Source organism: Hemiscyllium ocellatum, chromosome 11, assembly GCF_020745735.1.
Source record: "Hemiscyllium ocellatum isolate sHemOce1 chromosome 11, sHemOce1.pat.X.cur, whole genome shotgun sequence".
Lineage (NCBI taxonomy): Eukaryota > Metazoa > Chordata > Chondrichthyes > Orectolobiformes > Hemiscylliidae > Hemiscyllium > Hemiscyllium ocellatum.
In genome coordinates, this window is record NC_083411.1 from 64,113,956 (window position 1) to 64,130,776 (window position 16,821).

General features: G+C 45.2%; 1 protein-coding gene across 1 annotated transcript in view; it reads right to left on the minus strand.

Annotated features, from left to right (window-relative positions):
• The window catches only part of LOC132820040 (sodium- and chloride-dependent neutral and basic amino acid transporter B(0+)-like), a 169,232-nt gene that overhangs the window by 85,327 nt on the left and 67,084 nt on the right, over positions 1 to 16,821 (minus strand). The window contains exon 6 of the mRNA XM_060831960.1: positions 14,884 to 14,891. Coding sequence (XP_060687943.1) covers positions 14,884 to 14,891 — 8 coding nt within the window. The remainder of the gene's footprint in view (positions 1 to 14,883; positions 14,892 to 16,821) is intronic.

Below are 16,821 nucleotides of genomic sequence, written 5' to 3' on the forward strand. Positions count from 1 at the left end.
CCCATACCCCTTTGCCTAACACTACGGGGAAACCCACGCAGACACGAGGAGAACATGCAAACTCCACACAGTCAGTCGCCTGAGGTGGGAATTGAACCCAGATCTCTGGTGCTGTGAGACAGCAGTGCTAACCACTGTGCCACCTGCTGGTTTCTCTGATAGCATGATATCCAGACTCAGTCTCTTATGTTATGGTGGATAATATTTAAGCATTGCTGCATACATACATTATTGGAGGCAAACTAAGATCGAAATGAAGATAAGTAATAACTGTAATCCAGGAGATAATGAAGTTCATCGATGACTCACTGTGAGATTGTAAAGTAGGTACAACAACTTTGTTTTAGCTAGCACCTTATCAATGGGTATTCCTGATAAACTGACCAAAATTACGTGTTCAATATTGCAATCCATCATGATGTCCGTGTATTTCTGCTGTAAGTAAAGTCTAATAGTGACGTGAATACTCTCTGCAGTACTTTTCGTTTACTTACTGTGTGTTTTTACATTGGTTTTAGGAGGTTTTTTATCGAGATGCTTTGAGGGATATTGAGGTCTCTCTTGTTCAGTGTTTACTACGGTTATGTGTACCTCTTGATTATCTGGAATATTTGATCAATTGCACACTCCTGTTCCAAGAGGTGCTGGTTAATAAAAATGTTTGCTTTATTTATCAGCAGAAGAAGCCAATGTTTGAGGAAGGCTTTTGCTGAATGCTGATGCATAACACAATATAGTTTCTGAAGAAATCAACTGGTAATAGTGTCATCAATAAATTTCATAGAAATTCCCAGTGTTGGAAATATATGCACAGAGCTCAAGACCTTCAAAAACTGACAAAAACAAGTTTTGTGCTGGCAGAGGAGTAAAAACGAGAAGCAGGTGTTGGGATCGAACTGTGAACAGAGACTGGGTATTCCGGAGGCAACTACAAAGAAATGACTATCTCGTGGGAAACATTGCACCTGAGACAATTAACCCAAAACCAAACAAATCCAGCCCCAAGACAGCTTTCATACCTCTGGCCACCCAGCCCATAGAAGATCCGACTCATGGAGACAGTGTGGAGCCAAGAGGGTTACTATAACAACCACCCCACATCCAACAGCAATCAAAACCGTTAAAATCTTGTGTAAAATTTGGAAATCTAATCAAGCCAGTCAAGGCCAAAAAGAAAACCTCGACAAGACCTCGAGATTAGCCTGACGATTTGGAAGCCCCACAACTGGTATAACTGCAGGCCCTGATCTCACATCGCCAGAGCAGCTGAACCAAAAAACAGGAATATGGAGAATGTGTTTTGTAAGACCGACAGCAGACCTCAATGACCATCAAGGCTGATCATGCTAAAAGGAACTAAGACCGTCAAAATGTGAAGCATCAACTATTCTGACCATCTCTGTAAGTCCTCAGGCCCAACTGAGGCGAAAACTGAACTCAACAAACCAGCAGAAATAAAAAAAACCCCAAGTACTCAACAGGTAGATCCAAGTACTCACGTGCCTAACCCGGCATCAGTGGACTCAACGCAGACTGAGCAGTTGCCTATCTAGAAGTCCCCTACCACATTCAGAGTACAGCAAGCCAGAGCAACTGTACCAGGCCAATTTCAAAACTTCATTCAAAGTGGTGAGCATAATCCCAAGACCCCAGAGTAGTAACTTAGTCAGTAGTGTGAGGTGGATGGAATGAGTGTATTATGGTATTAAATAATAGTGTATTTTAAATAATACTGCATTTTAAATAATAGTGATTTGTTGTGTTATCTTGTCTTGGATTAAGTTACCTTTTTGTGTGTTGTTGATTTACCTGTTTCCTGTATTGTTGTGTTACTTCTTCTGTACAACAATAAACAGAGATTGTTTTACCCTGAAACATCCATCTGCTGCCTTTTCATTACATGCCAATAAATAAAAGGTCCAGTGTCTAGAAGCAGGGTTGGAAGCAATTTGAACCACTGAGAAGTCAGAACTGAAAAGCAAACCTCTATACATCTTAGCTGTAAGTGTCAGATGCCAGCAATCTTCTCTGTCTCTCAATATCTGATGTCAAACAATGTTTATCTGGACAAGTAAACACCAATCATTCGATATCGTAGCCATCACAGCTGCTGGATCTAACTTCATGTGATGCTTTCTTCATTTCAACAGTAAGGAACTCAAGGAATTGATTCCACTAGCATGCTACAAAGACTGATTGAAACTTTATTCTTTTGTGTTTTCTATCCTTGTTTTAATCTTAACATCTGTCGATATTGCTGACAAGGACTTTATTATCTTAACTCCAAAGGAATCTTCCATAAAACTTGTAATGAATCAACCTATGCCTATTTAAACTGAAAATGTGGTCTACTCTGACTTGAACTAGACAAATGAAAAAGGGGCTACATGAGTTTTATTAATCTACTGTTTATTGAAAATGCTGGGTACAATCTTGGTCTTAATGACATTCTGTTGTGTTTTTAGAATTATTTCAGTTATAGGAATTTAGCAATATAAAGTATTTAAAGGTATAAAAGTACAATGCTTTTTACTCCTGATGAGAAATGGGCCACAGATTCAAACTACAACCTGTAATGAGACAATCTGATTTGCTCAAAAGTCACTTGAATTAATTTCAACCACCACTTTGCACTTTAGTATTTAACTGTGCCATGTCCAGACTGTAACATTTCTAACCCCTGCACTATTGTTAGGATGTCAGAAAACACACAAGACCAGGCTATAGTCCAGCAGGTTTATTTGAAATCAGAAGCTTCTGGGGTTCTGCTGCTTCATCAGGTGAAGGTTAAACCTGTTGGATCATAACCTGGAGTTGTTGCATTCTGACTTTGCCTACTCCAGTCAAACACCGGCACCTCCACATCAATTGTTACGATGGGAAGCACTGACAAGAGCAATATCCAAGCCAACAGTCCTTAAAGATCATTGAAATGCTCCCTCTGCATTTCTATCCCCTTAATTCAAATTCCAGACAGTACCTCCTCCATTTTTGTAAGCCAGGTAAGGGAATCTCCAGACATTGCCTAGACCCACAGCACAGCCAATCATCGAGAGCAAGTAGTCAGTCTTCGAGGACCAGTTACCTCTCTTCACATTTTCATCATTTCTGTTCACTGCTGGATTGGCAGCACTCTTGGGGCAAAGAAAGGAATTGACTAAATTAGAAAGTAGATTTTTTCAATCTAAACTTAAGCACTTAGTTCAACTCTTCCCCACTGTAAAAACATTTCTTCATTCCCCAGTTAACAGCAATCACTTAGTAGTTTGGAAACAAGACGGGTGACTGCAGTTCACAAAAGCTAAAATCCCCAAAGAATCAGCACTTCTCAGGATTTTACATGAGTGTAATTTCATGTTTTGCTAAAATACTCACTGTATCTATTGGAGAGTGTGTTTCCTGTTCATTCTGTGAGAATTCAGATAAAGCCAACTCCCTCTGGTCCATCTTCAGACAGCCATGAATACTTTCTTCGCTTGCTCAGGAGCTGGATGTAAACCTTAAGGAGCAAATCTTGCCCGAAGATGTTCTATCTTTCCAAAATTCCAGGACTGTGATTAAGAACTGTTCAGCCTTTCACCAAGTAAATGACTGGTGAGAATGACAAGATGTGTCCAAAAGGGCAAGATCTAGTTGCTCAGGTCTGGGTGATGTCCACATTTCCTGACTATTTCTGATGCAATCTCCACACTAAAAATAATAGAATTTCAGGTTTGTTTCAGAATACTCAATGTCAGAATATATCTATTTTGCATCACATATTTCTCACCAATGCTTTGAAATGAGGAGGTCACACAATATAGAGAGAGGCCATGGCATGAATCAGCGTCTGCAGCTTTCACCGTGGGGTGGCTGTTACTCTGCACTACCTCAATGTTTCCAATTGACCAGGAATCTCTCCTACTATCCCTGCCTGCCATACAATTATCAGAAAGATTCAAAGATTGACTATTGAGTGACCATTCAGATTGAGGCTGAATGCAGCGCCAATATTTTGAAGTCTTGAGATTTCAAAGGACTTTGTCAGAGTGAACCAGACACAGGGGATTTGCTGTTGGGAAAATTAAAAATCCCATTCAGTTCCCTCACAGTCAGCTGGGGCATCATGACCAGGGCCTCCAAGCCCTCCGTTTCTTCCTCTACCGATGTTCCCAACAGTACCCTTCCATCGACACTCTCATTCGTTTGGCCAAACTGGTCCTGACACTTAACAATTTCTCCTTCGAATCCTCCCACTTCCTCCAGACCAAAGGGGTAGCCATGGGCACCCGAATGGGCCCCAGCTATGCCTGTCTCTTTGTTGGCTACGTAGAACAGTCCATCTTCCGTAATTACACCAGCACCACTCCCCACCTCCTCCTCCGCTACATTGATGGCTGCATTGGCACCACCTCGTGCTCCCGCAAGGAGGTTGAGCAATTCATCAACTTCACCAAAACATTCCACCCTGACCTTAAATTTACCTGGACCATCTCTGACACCTCCCTCCCCTTCCTGGACCTCTCCATCTCCATTAATGACGACCGACTTGACACTGACATTTTTTACAAACCTACCGACTTCCACAGCTACCTGGATTACACCTCTTCCCACCCTACCTCCTGCAAAAATGCCAGCCTGTATTTCCAATTCCTCCGCCTCTGCCATATCTGCTCCCATGAGGACCAGTTCCACCACAGAACACACCAGATGGCCTCCTTCCAATTTCCCTTCCCACGTGGTTAATGATGCCCTCCAACGCATCTCGTCTACATCCCTCACCTCTGCCCTCAGACCCCACCCCTCCAACTGTAACAAGGACAGAACCCCTCTGGTGTTCACCTTCCACCCTACCAACCTTTGCATAAACCAAATCATCCAATGACATTTCCGCCACCTCCAAACGGACCCCACCACCAGGGATATATTTCTCTCCCCACCCCTTTCCGCCTTCCACAAAGACCATTTCCTCCGTGACTACCTGGTCAGGTCCACGCCCCCCTACAACCCACCCTCCCATGCTGGCACCTTCCCCTGCCACTGCAGGAATTGCAAAACCTGTGCCCACACCTCCTCCCTCACCTCCATCCAAGGCCCTAAAGGAGCCTTCCACATCCATCAAAGTTTTACCTGCACATCCACCAATATCATTTATTGTATCCATTGGTCCCGATGCGGTCCTCTCTATATTGGGAAGACTGGACGCCTCCTTGCAGAGCACTTCAGGGAATATCTCTGGGACACCTGCACCAATCAACCCCACTGCCCTGTGACCCAACATTTCATCTCCCCCTCCCACTCTGCCAAGGACATGGACGTCCTGGGCCTCCTTCACCGCTGCTCCCTCACCACCCGATGCTTGGAGGAAGAATGCCTCATCTTCCGCCTCGGAACACTTCAACCCCAGGGCATTAATGTGGACTTCAACAGTTTCCTCATTTCTCCTTCCCCCACCTCACCCCAGTTCCAAATTTCCAGCTCAGCACTGTCCCCATGACTTGTCCTACCAGCCTATCTTCTTTTCCATCTATCCACTCGACCCTCCTCCCTGACCTATCACCTTCAACACCTCCCCCACTCACCTATTGTACTCCAAGAGACCAATTGTGTTAGAGAATTCCCTAGTCTGAGGTATAGACAGGTATTTTTGTGGCCAGCAGCAAAAAATCAGAATAGTGTGTTGCTTCCCTGGTGCCAGGATCAAGGATGTCTCAGAGAGGGTGCAAAATGTTCTCAAGGAGGAGGGGTACCAGCAAGAGGTCATTGTCCATATTGGAACCAATGACATAGGAAGGGGAAAGGTTGAGATTCTGAAGGGAGATTACAGAGAATTAGGCAGGAATTTAAAAAGGAGGTCCTCAAGAGTAGTAATATCTGCATTACTCCCAGTGCTATGAGCTAGTGAGAGCAGGAATAGGAGGATAGAGTAGATGAATGCATGGCTGAGGAGCCAGTGTATGGGAGAAGGATTCACATTTTTTTGGATCATTAGAATCTCCTTTGGGGTAGAAGTGACCTGTACAAGAAGGACGGATTGCACCTAATTGGAAGGGGACTAATATACTGGCAGGGAAATTTGCTAGAGCTGCTCGGGAGGATTAAAACTAGTAAGGTGGGGGTTAGGGGGGTGGGACCCAGGGAGATAGTAAGGAAAGAGATCGATCTGAGATGGTACAGTTGAGAATAGAAGCGAGTCAAACAGGGCAGGCAGGGACAAGATAGGACTAATAAATTAAACGCATTTATTTCAATGCAAGGGGCCTGACAGGGAAGACAGCTGAACTCAGGGCATGATTAGGAATGTGCGTCTGGAACATCCCAGCAATTACAGAAACATGGCTCAGGGATGAGCAGGACTGGCAGCTTAATGTTCCAGGATACAAATGCTACAGGAAGGATAGAAAGGGAGGCGAGAGAGGAGGGGGAGTGGCATTTGTGATAAGGGAGGATATTCCTGGAAATATATCCAGGGAAGTTATTTAGGTGGAACTGAGAAATAAGAAAGAGATGATTACCTTATTGGGATTGTATTATAGACCTCCTAATAGTCAGAGAGAAATTGAGAAACAAACTTGCAAGGAGATCTCAGTTTTCTGCAAAAATAATAGGGTGGCTATGGCCGGGGATCTTAACTTTCCAAACGTGGACTGGGACTGCCATAGTGTTAAGGGTTTAGATGGAGAGGAATTTGTTAAGCGCATTACAAGAAAATTTTCTGATTCAGTATGTGGATGTACCTACTAGGGAAGGTGCAAAACTTGATCTACTCTTGGGAAATAAGGCAGGGCAGGTGACTGAGGTGTCAGTGGGGGAGCACTTTGGGGCCAGCGACCATAATTCTATTAGATTTAAAACTGTGATGGAAAAGGATAGATCAGATCTAAAAGTTGAATTTTTAAATTGGAAAAAGGCCAATTTTGACAGTATTAGGCAAGAACTTTCAAAAGCTGATTGGGGGTAGATGTTCGCAGGTAAAGGGACGGCTGGAAAATGGGAAGCCTTCAGAAATGAGATAATGAGAATCCAGAGAAAGTATATTCCTGTTAGGGTGAAAGGAAAGGCTGGTGGTATAGGGAATGCTGGATTACTAACGAAATTGCGGGTTTGGTTAAGAAAAAGAAGGAAGCATATGTAAGGTATAGACAGGATAGATCGAGTGAATCCTAAGAAGAGTATAAAGGCAGTAGGAGTATACTTAAAAGGGAAAGCAGGAGGGTAAAAAGGGGACATGAAATAGCTTTGGCAAATAGAATTCAGGAGAATCCAAAGGGTTTTTACAAATACATTAAGGACAAAAGGGTAACAAGGGAGAGAGTAGGGCCCCTCAAAGATCAGCAAGGCGGCCAGTGAGCCTGAAGTTGGTGGTGGGCAAGTTGTTGGAGAGAATCCTGAGGCACAGGATATACATGTATTTGGAAAGGCAAGGACTAATTAGGGATAGTCAGCATGGTTTTATGCGTGGGAAATCATGTCTCACAAACTTGATTGAGTTGTTTGAAGAAGTAACAAAGAGGATTGATGAGGGCAGAATGGTAGATGTGATCTATATGAACTTCAGTAAGGCGTTCGACAAAGTTCCCCATGGGAGACTGGTTAGCAAGGTCAGATCTCATGGAATACAGGGAGAACTAGCCATTTGGATATGGAACTGTTTCAAAGGTAGAAGACAGAGGGTGGTGGTGGAGGGTTGTTTTTCAGTCTGGAGGCCTGTGACCAGTGGAGTGCCACAATGATCGGTGCTGGGTCCTCTACTTATTGTCATTTACATAAATGATTTGGATGCAAGCATAAGAGGTCTAGTTAGTAAGTTTGCAGATGACACCAAAATTGGAGGTGTAGTGGACAAAGAAGAAGGTTACCTCAGATTACAACAGGATCTTGACCAGATGGGCCAATGGGCTGAGAAGTGGCAGATGGAATTTAATTCAGATAAATGCGAGGTGCTGCATTTTGGGAGACCAAATCTTAGCAGGACTTATACACTTAATGGTAAGGTCCTAGGGAGTGTTGCTGAACAAAGAGATCTTGGAGTGCAGGTTCATAGCTCCTTGAAAGTGGAGTCACAGGTCGATAGGATAGTGAAGAAGACATTTGGTATGCCTTCCTTTATTGATCCGAGTATTGAGTACAGGAGTTGGGAGCTCATGTTGCTGCTGCACAGGACATTGATTAGGCCACTGTTGGAATATTGCATGCAATTCTGGTCTCCTTCATATCGGAAAGATGTTGTGAAACTTGAAAGGGTTCACAAAAGATTTACAAGGATGTTGCCAGGTTTGGAGGATTTGAGCTATAGGGAGAGGCTGAACAGGCTGGGGCTGTTTTCCCTGGAGCATCAGAGGCTGAGGGGTGACCTTTTAGAGATTTACAAAATTATGAGGGGCATGGATAAGATAAATAGACAAAGTCTTTTCCCTGGGGTGTGGGAGTCCAGAACTAGAGGGCATAGGTTTAGGGTGAGAGGGGAAAGATATAAAAGAGACCTAAGGGGCAACTTTTTCACACAGAGGGTGGTACATGTATGGAATGAGCTACCAGAGGAAGTGATGGAGGCTGGTACAACATTTAAAAGGTATTTGGATGGGTGTATGAATAGGAAGTGTTTGGAGGTTCGGGCGCTTGCAAGTGGGACTAGATTGGATTAGGATATCTGGTTGGCATGGACGAGTTGGACCGCAGGTTCTGTTTCTATGCTGGACATCTCTATGACTCAATGACTCTCGGTGTTCCTGCTATAATGTGCGTTTTGTCATTGCGGTTTGGCTACAATGTGATTAATTAATTATGGGTGATGTTTGGATAATGCGAAGTTTCTCTTGAGCAGATTTTCTGTAGCAATCTACAACACAATTCTCTGTAACAATTTCAATAGCACGATTTTCTGTAGTGCGGAGTTGCAGAAGAACGCAACGGCTGCATTACAGCAAAACAACCTGTATCTAGATGCATCTGCTCCAAGCTCAGCGAGGTTACTCTCGTTTTTAAAATCATTTCACAAGATGTTAGCATCTTCACATTTGTTGCCCATTCTGGATTACCCTGATAATGAGTGACCTGTTGACCCAGGAGGACCTGTTAACTAACAAAAGATAGTTAACTGTTAATCGCAATGCTGTGCAGTCACACGTAGGCCAGAACTGGCAATCATGAGAAATATTGTTTGACAATGACTCTGGTGAAGCAGGTAGGTGTCTGCAATAACTGATGGTTGTTTTATGGCATCATTCAATTCCAGATTCTATTAATCACATGGAAACCTCACAAACCATTGTGATGAAATATGGAGATGTGGGCACCATGGTGGTTCAGTGGTTAGCACTGTTGCCTCACTCACCAGGAACTCAGGTTTGATTCCAGCCTCGGCTGACTGTCTCTGAGGAGTTTGCACATTTTCCCCGTGTCTGTGCAGGTTTCCTCTGGGTGCTCTGGTTTCCTGCAACAATCCAAGCAAGCTAGATGAATTGGCCATGCTAAATTGCCCATAGTGTTCAGGGATGTATAGGCTAGGTGCATGAGTCAGGGGTAAATATAGGATAAATGGGTAGGGGAATGGGTCTGGTTGGGTTACTCTTTGGAGATTCGATGTGGACTTGTTGGGCCAAAGGGCCTGTTTCCATACTGTATGGATGCTACGATTCTATGACTCCCAGCTTTTGGCAGTGTTGGGTACTTGTTTCCCTGATAATAGGAATAACCAGACAGGGAACTGCACAATGCCTTCGTGAAGTCTTTATTGCAGAAGTATGGCGTTAATGGTACATAGCAAGGTGATGCAAAGCACATCTGTCTGTGTTTTGCTCACATTCTTATACATTATTTCTTCATTCTATGCTCTCCCTTTACCCAATCCTCAGCCTCCACTTACTCTGAGTACTTCTAACCAATCACATCTTACATGTCCAATCACAAAATGTTTCTCTATGTCCTGCGATTATCTGCTAAGTTAAGCATGACCAAAATTTACTCATCAACACAACTTGTTCTGACTGTGATTGCCAGATGTTTCCTTTACAGGGTACTCGATATTTTGTTTGTCAACTGTACTGCTATAGTGAGCAACTGAGTGAATTTAAAATTCTCATAAAGTTATAGAGCACGGAAACAGACCCTTTGATCCAACTCATCCATGATAACTATGTTTCCCAAACTAAACTAGTTCCACTTGCCTGCGTTTGGCCCTTTTGATTCCAATCACATTGTACATTATGAATCATTACCCATATGCAGCAGTCAGTATTCGCTTCTTCTGATCAGAAGCTTCAAGATGTCGTAACTTAGGAGGGTTAAGGGCACGAGTAAAACAACATTTGATACATACATATAAAGCAAGAATAACAACAAGAAAGATGTTAATCTCCTGGAGGATAGATGTTTCAAGTGATCCTGACCAGTTGTAGCCCAATTCTATATGGTACTTGAAAGGAGTTGTCTAAGTTTGTCGACCTCCTTGTGAATATGAGCAGCTGAATTTATGATCTCTTCAGAATTGGCCAGAATGTAGGTACAACACTCTTTTCCTACGTGGGCACAGGTCCGTCCTTTCTCAGATAGTAGCCAATCCAGGGCCATTTTGTAATTTTGTAATGTTCTTGTTCGAATAGCAACCATTTCTACATTACTCTTATCAAGGGCTTGGGAGGTGTCATGAACTACTTGTTCCAATATGGAATAGAGTAATTGAATCTCAGAAAAGGATTTATATGCAGCATATGGCCAATACCAAAGGTCAAAGAACTTGTCTATCTTAGAGTTGCAACGTTTATGGAGGATAAGGGATGAAAGGTAGAGTATGACACATAAAAGGGACTAAAAAAGCTAAATAAACAGAAACCAGATCATGACAGAGGTAACCACGTGTAAGCCTTATGTCCGCAAACAAAAAGAAGTACCATTGCACAGGATAAACTGAGTTATATAGTTCGGGAGCCAGGTGTGGTCAAAAGTTTCTGCTGATGTGAGATAATAAAATTAAGTTTAGATGGAAGACAAGCATCAGATGTGCCATTAAAATATTAGGTACAATTACTCTGACCTGCAAACCAACCCTTCGGCTTAAATCAAGTGTGACAAATAGAACATAACGGTTTTCCCACCATTGATGTATTAGTGATGGTGATACGGACGGTATTAAATTGAGGTTGATACCAGCATTCAAATGCCGAAAAACTGTACCCTGTCGATTCCCACATACCTCTGGTGCCATTAATTTCCACCCAATATATCCCTTTCTCTGTGGAAGATGTGGCAGCCATGTGGGATTCGTTCTGGAGAGTGACCCATTCAGCCACTGCAGATACATTAAAAGGCATGGGTCTAAGGGGATACCGTCCTTTGAATGTATGGGAATATGAGAGCAAACCCAGCAGCTGGAGACATTCGTATGTCCAGGATAAACATAAGACATGCACAAAAAAGTATTCGCATACAACTTGTGCCTGACAGTGCATGTTCATGTGACCCAAGAGATCAAAACAATTACGAGTTCCAAAAATAAAAACTTTGTCACAATGGGGCAGGGGTGTTAGCCCTTTTGACATGTGATGCATGAATCCAAGTCTTCCTGCCCTGCATATTCATGGCTGAAGGTGATAGGAGAAGAACTTGATACCGACCTTCCCACTTGGCACCCAACGGTTCTTTGTGTATTTTCTTAACGTAGACCCACTTGCCGGGAATGATGTCGTGAACACCTTTAGGGGAATCTCCTCAAGCTGCTGACACCTGTTGGGAAGCAAAATGAACAGAATCGGTTAGATCCTGAAATACTTTAACAATGAATCACTCAATAGTTGACAATCTGCTGTTCTAAGATCAATTGTACCAGGTAAAGACATGAGTCTACCAGTTATCACCTCAGAAGGGCTCATACCTGTGGTTTAATTAGGGATAGCTCAAATGCTACATCATACCAGAGGCAGAGCTTGAGGCCAAGGCAATCCTTCCTGATGATAGTTAGCCGAGTGTTGGTTCAGAATCCGATTTGTGTGTTCCACCTGTCGCAGTGACTGAGGGTGATTAGGCCAATGCAATTCCCACTTAATACTCAGCAGTCTCTACACTTCCTGGCACAATGCATCTACAAATTGAGTCTCTTGGTCCAAATCTATACAACTTGGGAGTCCCCATCGGGGAATGTATTCCTTACAGAGGGCTGTAGTGGTATGATTGGACGTGGCTTGCCGAGTGGGAGATGCTTCCACCCAGCTTGACAATTTGTTAAGAGTGACTCAAACCTCGAAATATCCTTGACATTTTGGTCGGGATATCGAAGAAGATGTTGGAAGAGCCCAGCAGGTGCCAGAGGTCTCAATTGTGCAATCACTGTGGTTGGTCCAGGATTATTTTTGCATGTTGCGCAACGATTTGCCACAAATAGCGTATGTTACTTGAATCCTGTTCCTCACTAACTCTTTTGGAGCCTTGCCATCATCTGTAATGGAAACAAATGTCCCCACAAATAATTTTCTGTGCCAGAAATGTCATTAGTATTCGGTGATGTTTTTATTTTTTACTTTTTTTGTTTTTTTTAACCCCCACACTACCGCCTAACTGCGGTAGTGCTTATTTTTTCCCCTGCACCCATGGTGTGTGTGTGCAGTAAGAGACACAAGGTGCACAAATCTTTATTTAATTTCCACCACCAGGAAGAAAGGAAACACCCGAATGGCCTGTGACAAGCAGTGCCCTTCACATCAAAGGGCAATGCTGTGTGATCAAACAGTGAAGGGGAGGGCAGGGACTAAATCAAAATAGAGTTGGAGGGGGAAATGATGCACCCCACTCCCTGCGGCGCCCACCTCTCCCTGAACAACTCCAGGGTGTTGGTGGACACCGCGTGCTCCTTCTTCAAGGACACCCGGGCCCTAACGTAACCGCGGAAGAGGGGCAGGCAGTCGGCCCTAACGACCCCCTCCACGGCCCGTTGCCTGGACCTGTTTATGGCCAGTTTGGCCAGGCCCAGGAGCAGACCCACGAGGAGGTCTTCAGACCTGCCCTCCCTCCTCCGCACCGGGTGTCCGAAGATCAGGAGCGTGGGACTGAAGTGCAACCAAAAGCAGAGGAGGAGGTTTTTCAGAAAATCAAAAAGGGAGTTCAAACGCCCACACCCAATATACACATGGTCCACGGACTCCACAGCGCCACAGAACAAACAGTTGGGCTGGGAGTCCATGAACCACCGCAAACTGCGGTTGCAGGGGATTGCTGCATGCAGCACCCTCCACCCCAGATCCCCGAGAGAAAGGGGGAGGACTCCCGCGTAGAGGGCCCTCCACTGGGGATCCCCACCGTCCGGTGGCAAATGGGCACGCCAGGGCATGTCCGGACGGTGGATGAGGGAGAAGAGGTGGACGGTGTGCAGCAGCAGTCGATACAAGGCCCGCCTTTCACCCCCTGAAAAGAAACAAAATTAAAATTCCGGAGGTGGCTCAGGTTGTGGGGCACAGGCTCCCGCGGGAAGTACGGGACCTTGGGGGCAATGCGAAATTCCGTCCGGGCTGGGGTGAGCGCGGACGGGATCCCACCGCACACCTGAGCATCCTCCAACTGGTGCACTACGTCGGGTCCGAGCACCGCCGTTTTAAGGCTTCGGATGGCGGTGGCCACGTACCGGACATCTACCGCTGCCCTGCTCGCTATGTTTGCGGCAACGTCCAGCCCAGGCCCCCGGCACCCAGCACGTCCCCGACCCTGGTCACCCTCGCCGCCACGGCCCTCCCCTCCGACAGCCACTCGAACCCGCGAGCACGGAGGTGCGGATTCCTGAGCAACTGCTCCCTGACGACAGCCGCTACTCCTGCTGGAGGGTAGGCGCGGCGCGATTCGACCATGTTCCAGACAGTGATCAGGTCCTGGTAAAAGACAGGCAGCACCTTGAGGGCGACCTCCAAACCGTCACGGTCGACGAACAGGAGCTGCGTGTCGTAGTTGAGGTTACGCACCTGGCGGAAAAAATACATCGCCAGGGCGCACCACCTAGGAGGAGGCTCGACGTAAAGGTATCGCTGCAAGGTCTGAAGGAGGAAGGTCGCGACCTGGGTGCGGACGCACACCAGCGACTGACTGCCCTCCTCAATAGGGAGACTCAGAACCTGCGCAGCGACCCAGTGCATCTTTTTGTCCCAGAAGAAGTCGACCAACGTTCTCTGGATGTCAGCGACAAAGCCAGGAGGAGGGACCAAAGTGACCAGTCGGTACCACAGCATGGCCTTCCAAAAAGGTTTATGACCAGCACTCGGCTCCTGTAAGATAGCACTCAGAGCAGTCCTGTCCAGCGGCCTGAGCGAGCCGAGACTTTGGCCTCCAGCTCCTAGTATTCGTGGTGTTACCGGTTTATTGGTCTCTCTGCCTTCAAACACCATTAACCACACAATTTCAGTCCTACTTCAATCCATGCCCACTTTTCTTCCCATGAACACTGTCCCTTCATTGTCTTTAAATCTTGTCACTTGCGACTAAAGTCTGCAATTTAGTTATTACTGTCTCTTGTCAGCCATTACCTTCAGAGGCTGCCTTTCTAGCAGCTTCAAAAACAGTGAGAATTCCATGGGATTTTCTTTATTATGGACTTTACAGTTTAAAATGCAGACTTCTTGTGGTAATTGTACGGCATTTCGGAGATTATGAGCTTCACCCCCAATTCTAATTGGGGTTCCTGCAGCTAAGAGCACTTTGCTGTGCTGAAGTGCTCGCTGACAGACCTCCTTGGGCTATGACTTCATGCAGGCTAGTAACAGCCCAGCTGGCGTTCTGAGTACCATTCTCAACAAACAAAGATATGTCTATGAAGATAACTCAATCTGGATTCTGCAAGGGTTCCTTAGCCACCCAAGCTGCTGCAGAATTTCCGCACAATCATGTTCGCCTTTGACCTAATCAGTCTCTTCCCCTCCTCCTCCTCCCCACCCTCCCAACTCTCCCCCCAACCCCCCGTCCCCCCACCAATTGGTTCTGCGGGGTTGGGAGCAAAATTGGACTGAACTGGCGGCAACAAGGTGGAGGTTGGGAGCTTCCAAGAGGGTGGGAGGCCTGATTCATAGACAACATGGCAAGGACTGTGTGAGGGCACTTCACAATCAGTTTCTGATTCAATACAGGATGCTGTGGCTATTAGCACCTTGGAGGTACTTTTCGTAGCTCTCAAACGGCTACCCCATCCCAGCGCCACTGGGTCCAACCGAGCATAACACAATAGTAGCTAATGGGCCAATGTCTGTCACTGTTTTCCTGGGGCAGTACAGCTTTCATATAACTGTCCTTTTCATGGACATGAAGAGTGAAAAGGTCTCCTGTTATTTGGGATACCCAAAGCTGAGGCTGAGCACACAGCAGATTTTAATTTTTGGAAGGCAGAATGCTACTTTGGGGTCAGTCTGCTTGGATTCACTCTTTTCTTTCAGGAGATCATTCAGTGGCGGAGCTAGATGTGCGCAACTACCAATCCAGTTTCACTTGAAATTACAATGACCTAGAAAAGATCTGAATTCCCGAATAGTAGTGGGTTATTTGGCTGTTCAAGTAACGGCTGTCCAGTCCTGCCTTATTTCATGTTTGCCTGCTGAAATGTTTTGTCCCAGGTATTCTACCTCTCCGTTGGTCATGCCTATCACTGAAAAATATTTGTATTTGGGTGAAAGAGAATTAAAAATGGCACAGGGATCTGCAACCAAGGGTGCTTTTTGGTCAATGCATTGGGTCACTTTCCGGTAATCTACTGTCAGATGTGAAGTTCAGTCTGTCTTTTTAACCAGATGAACTATGGACTTCTACTGGTATACCTTGTTGCTCTAATCATTTGATTACAGGTAAAACATCAGCAATGGAGACAAAACTAATGGAGTATTGTTTAGTACATGCTGGGAGAACTCCAGTAAAAGTGGGTCATCTTTAACAGGCCGCAGTCATTTTTGTCCTTTGCCCAAATGGGATGATTCTGCCATTCTTCCTGTTTGAGATGTCGTATTGACCAAATAACATTAGATTAGATTACTTACAGAGTGGAAATAGGCCCTTCGGCCCAACAAATCCACACCGACCCGCCGAAGCGCAACCCACCCATACAATTACGTCTTACATAACACTACGGGCAATTTAGCATAGCCAATTCACCTGACCTGCACATCTTTGGACTGTGGGAGGAAACCGGAGCATCCGGAGAAAACCCACGCAGACACGGGGAGAACGTGCAAACTCCACACAGTCGCCTGAGGCGGGAATTGAACCCGGGTCTCTGGCGCTGTGAGGCAGCAGTGCTAACCACTGTGCCACCGTGCCGCCCACTAACATGGCCATTCTCAAAGTGTAACAGCAAATGTATTGAGTTAATACATCTATCGCTAATAGGGCCTGTGGTATGGGTCTAACCCATACAGATGTAAAAATCTCGTTGGCTTCAATCTTATTGGCAGAGGCTTAGTTTTCTCAAGTCTTAGTTCTTTCCCCCCTACTCCTACAGCAGTTCTCCGCTATCCCTCCAAAGGTAAATTATGTCCATCAATTAAGGGTAAACATGTTAGTTCTGCACTAATGTCAAAAAGGCAGTCAACTTTCCTATCACCCACCCCATCAAAATATAGCAGCTATCCAAATGGTTCTCGATGGCCGTGAAAATAATGGGCTCAAAGATGGCGATGGGTTGCTCTAGTTTTTTATTAATGAGTTCTTTTATCTGAAGTTAAGTACAGTGCTGGAGCTGTTCCAATAACATAAGATGCTCGTTCAAGGACAACCTCTCCCATCCAGACTCTTTCTTATCCAGTTTGTGGCCCTGTTTTGTCAGTATTTCCCTTTTCTAAGTTGCACCTTTTAGCCAAATCACCCTCTTTTCCACAACTGTCGCACTTC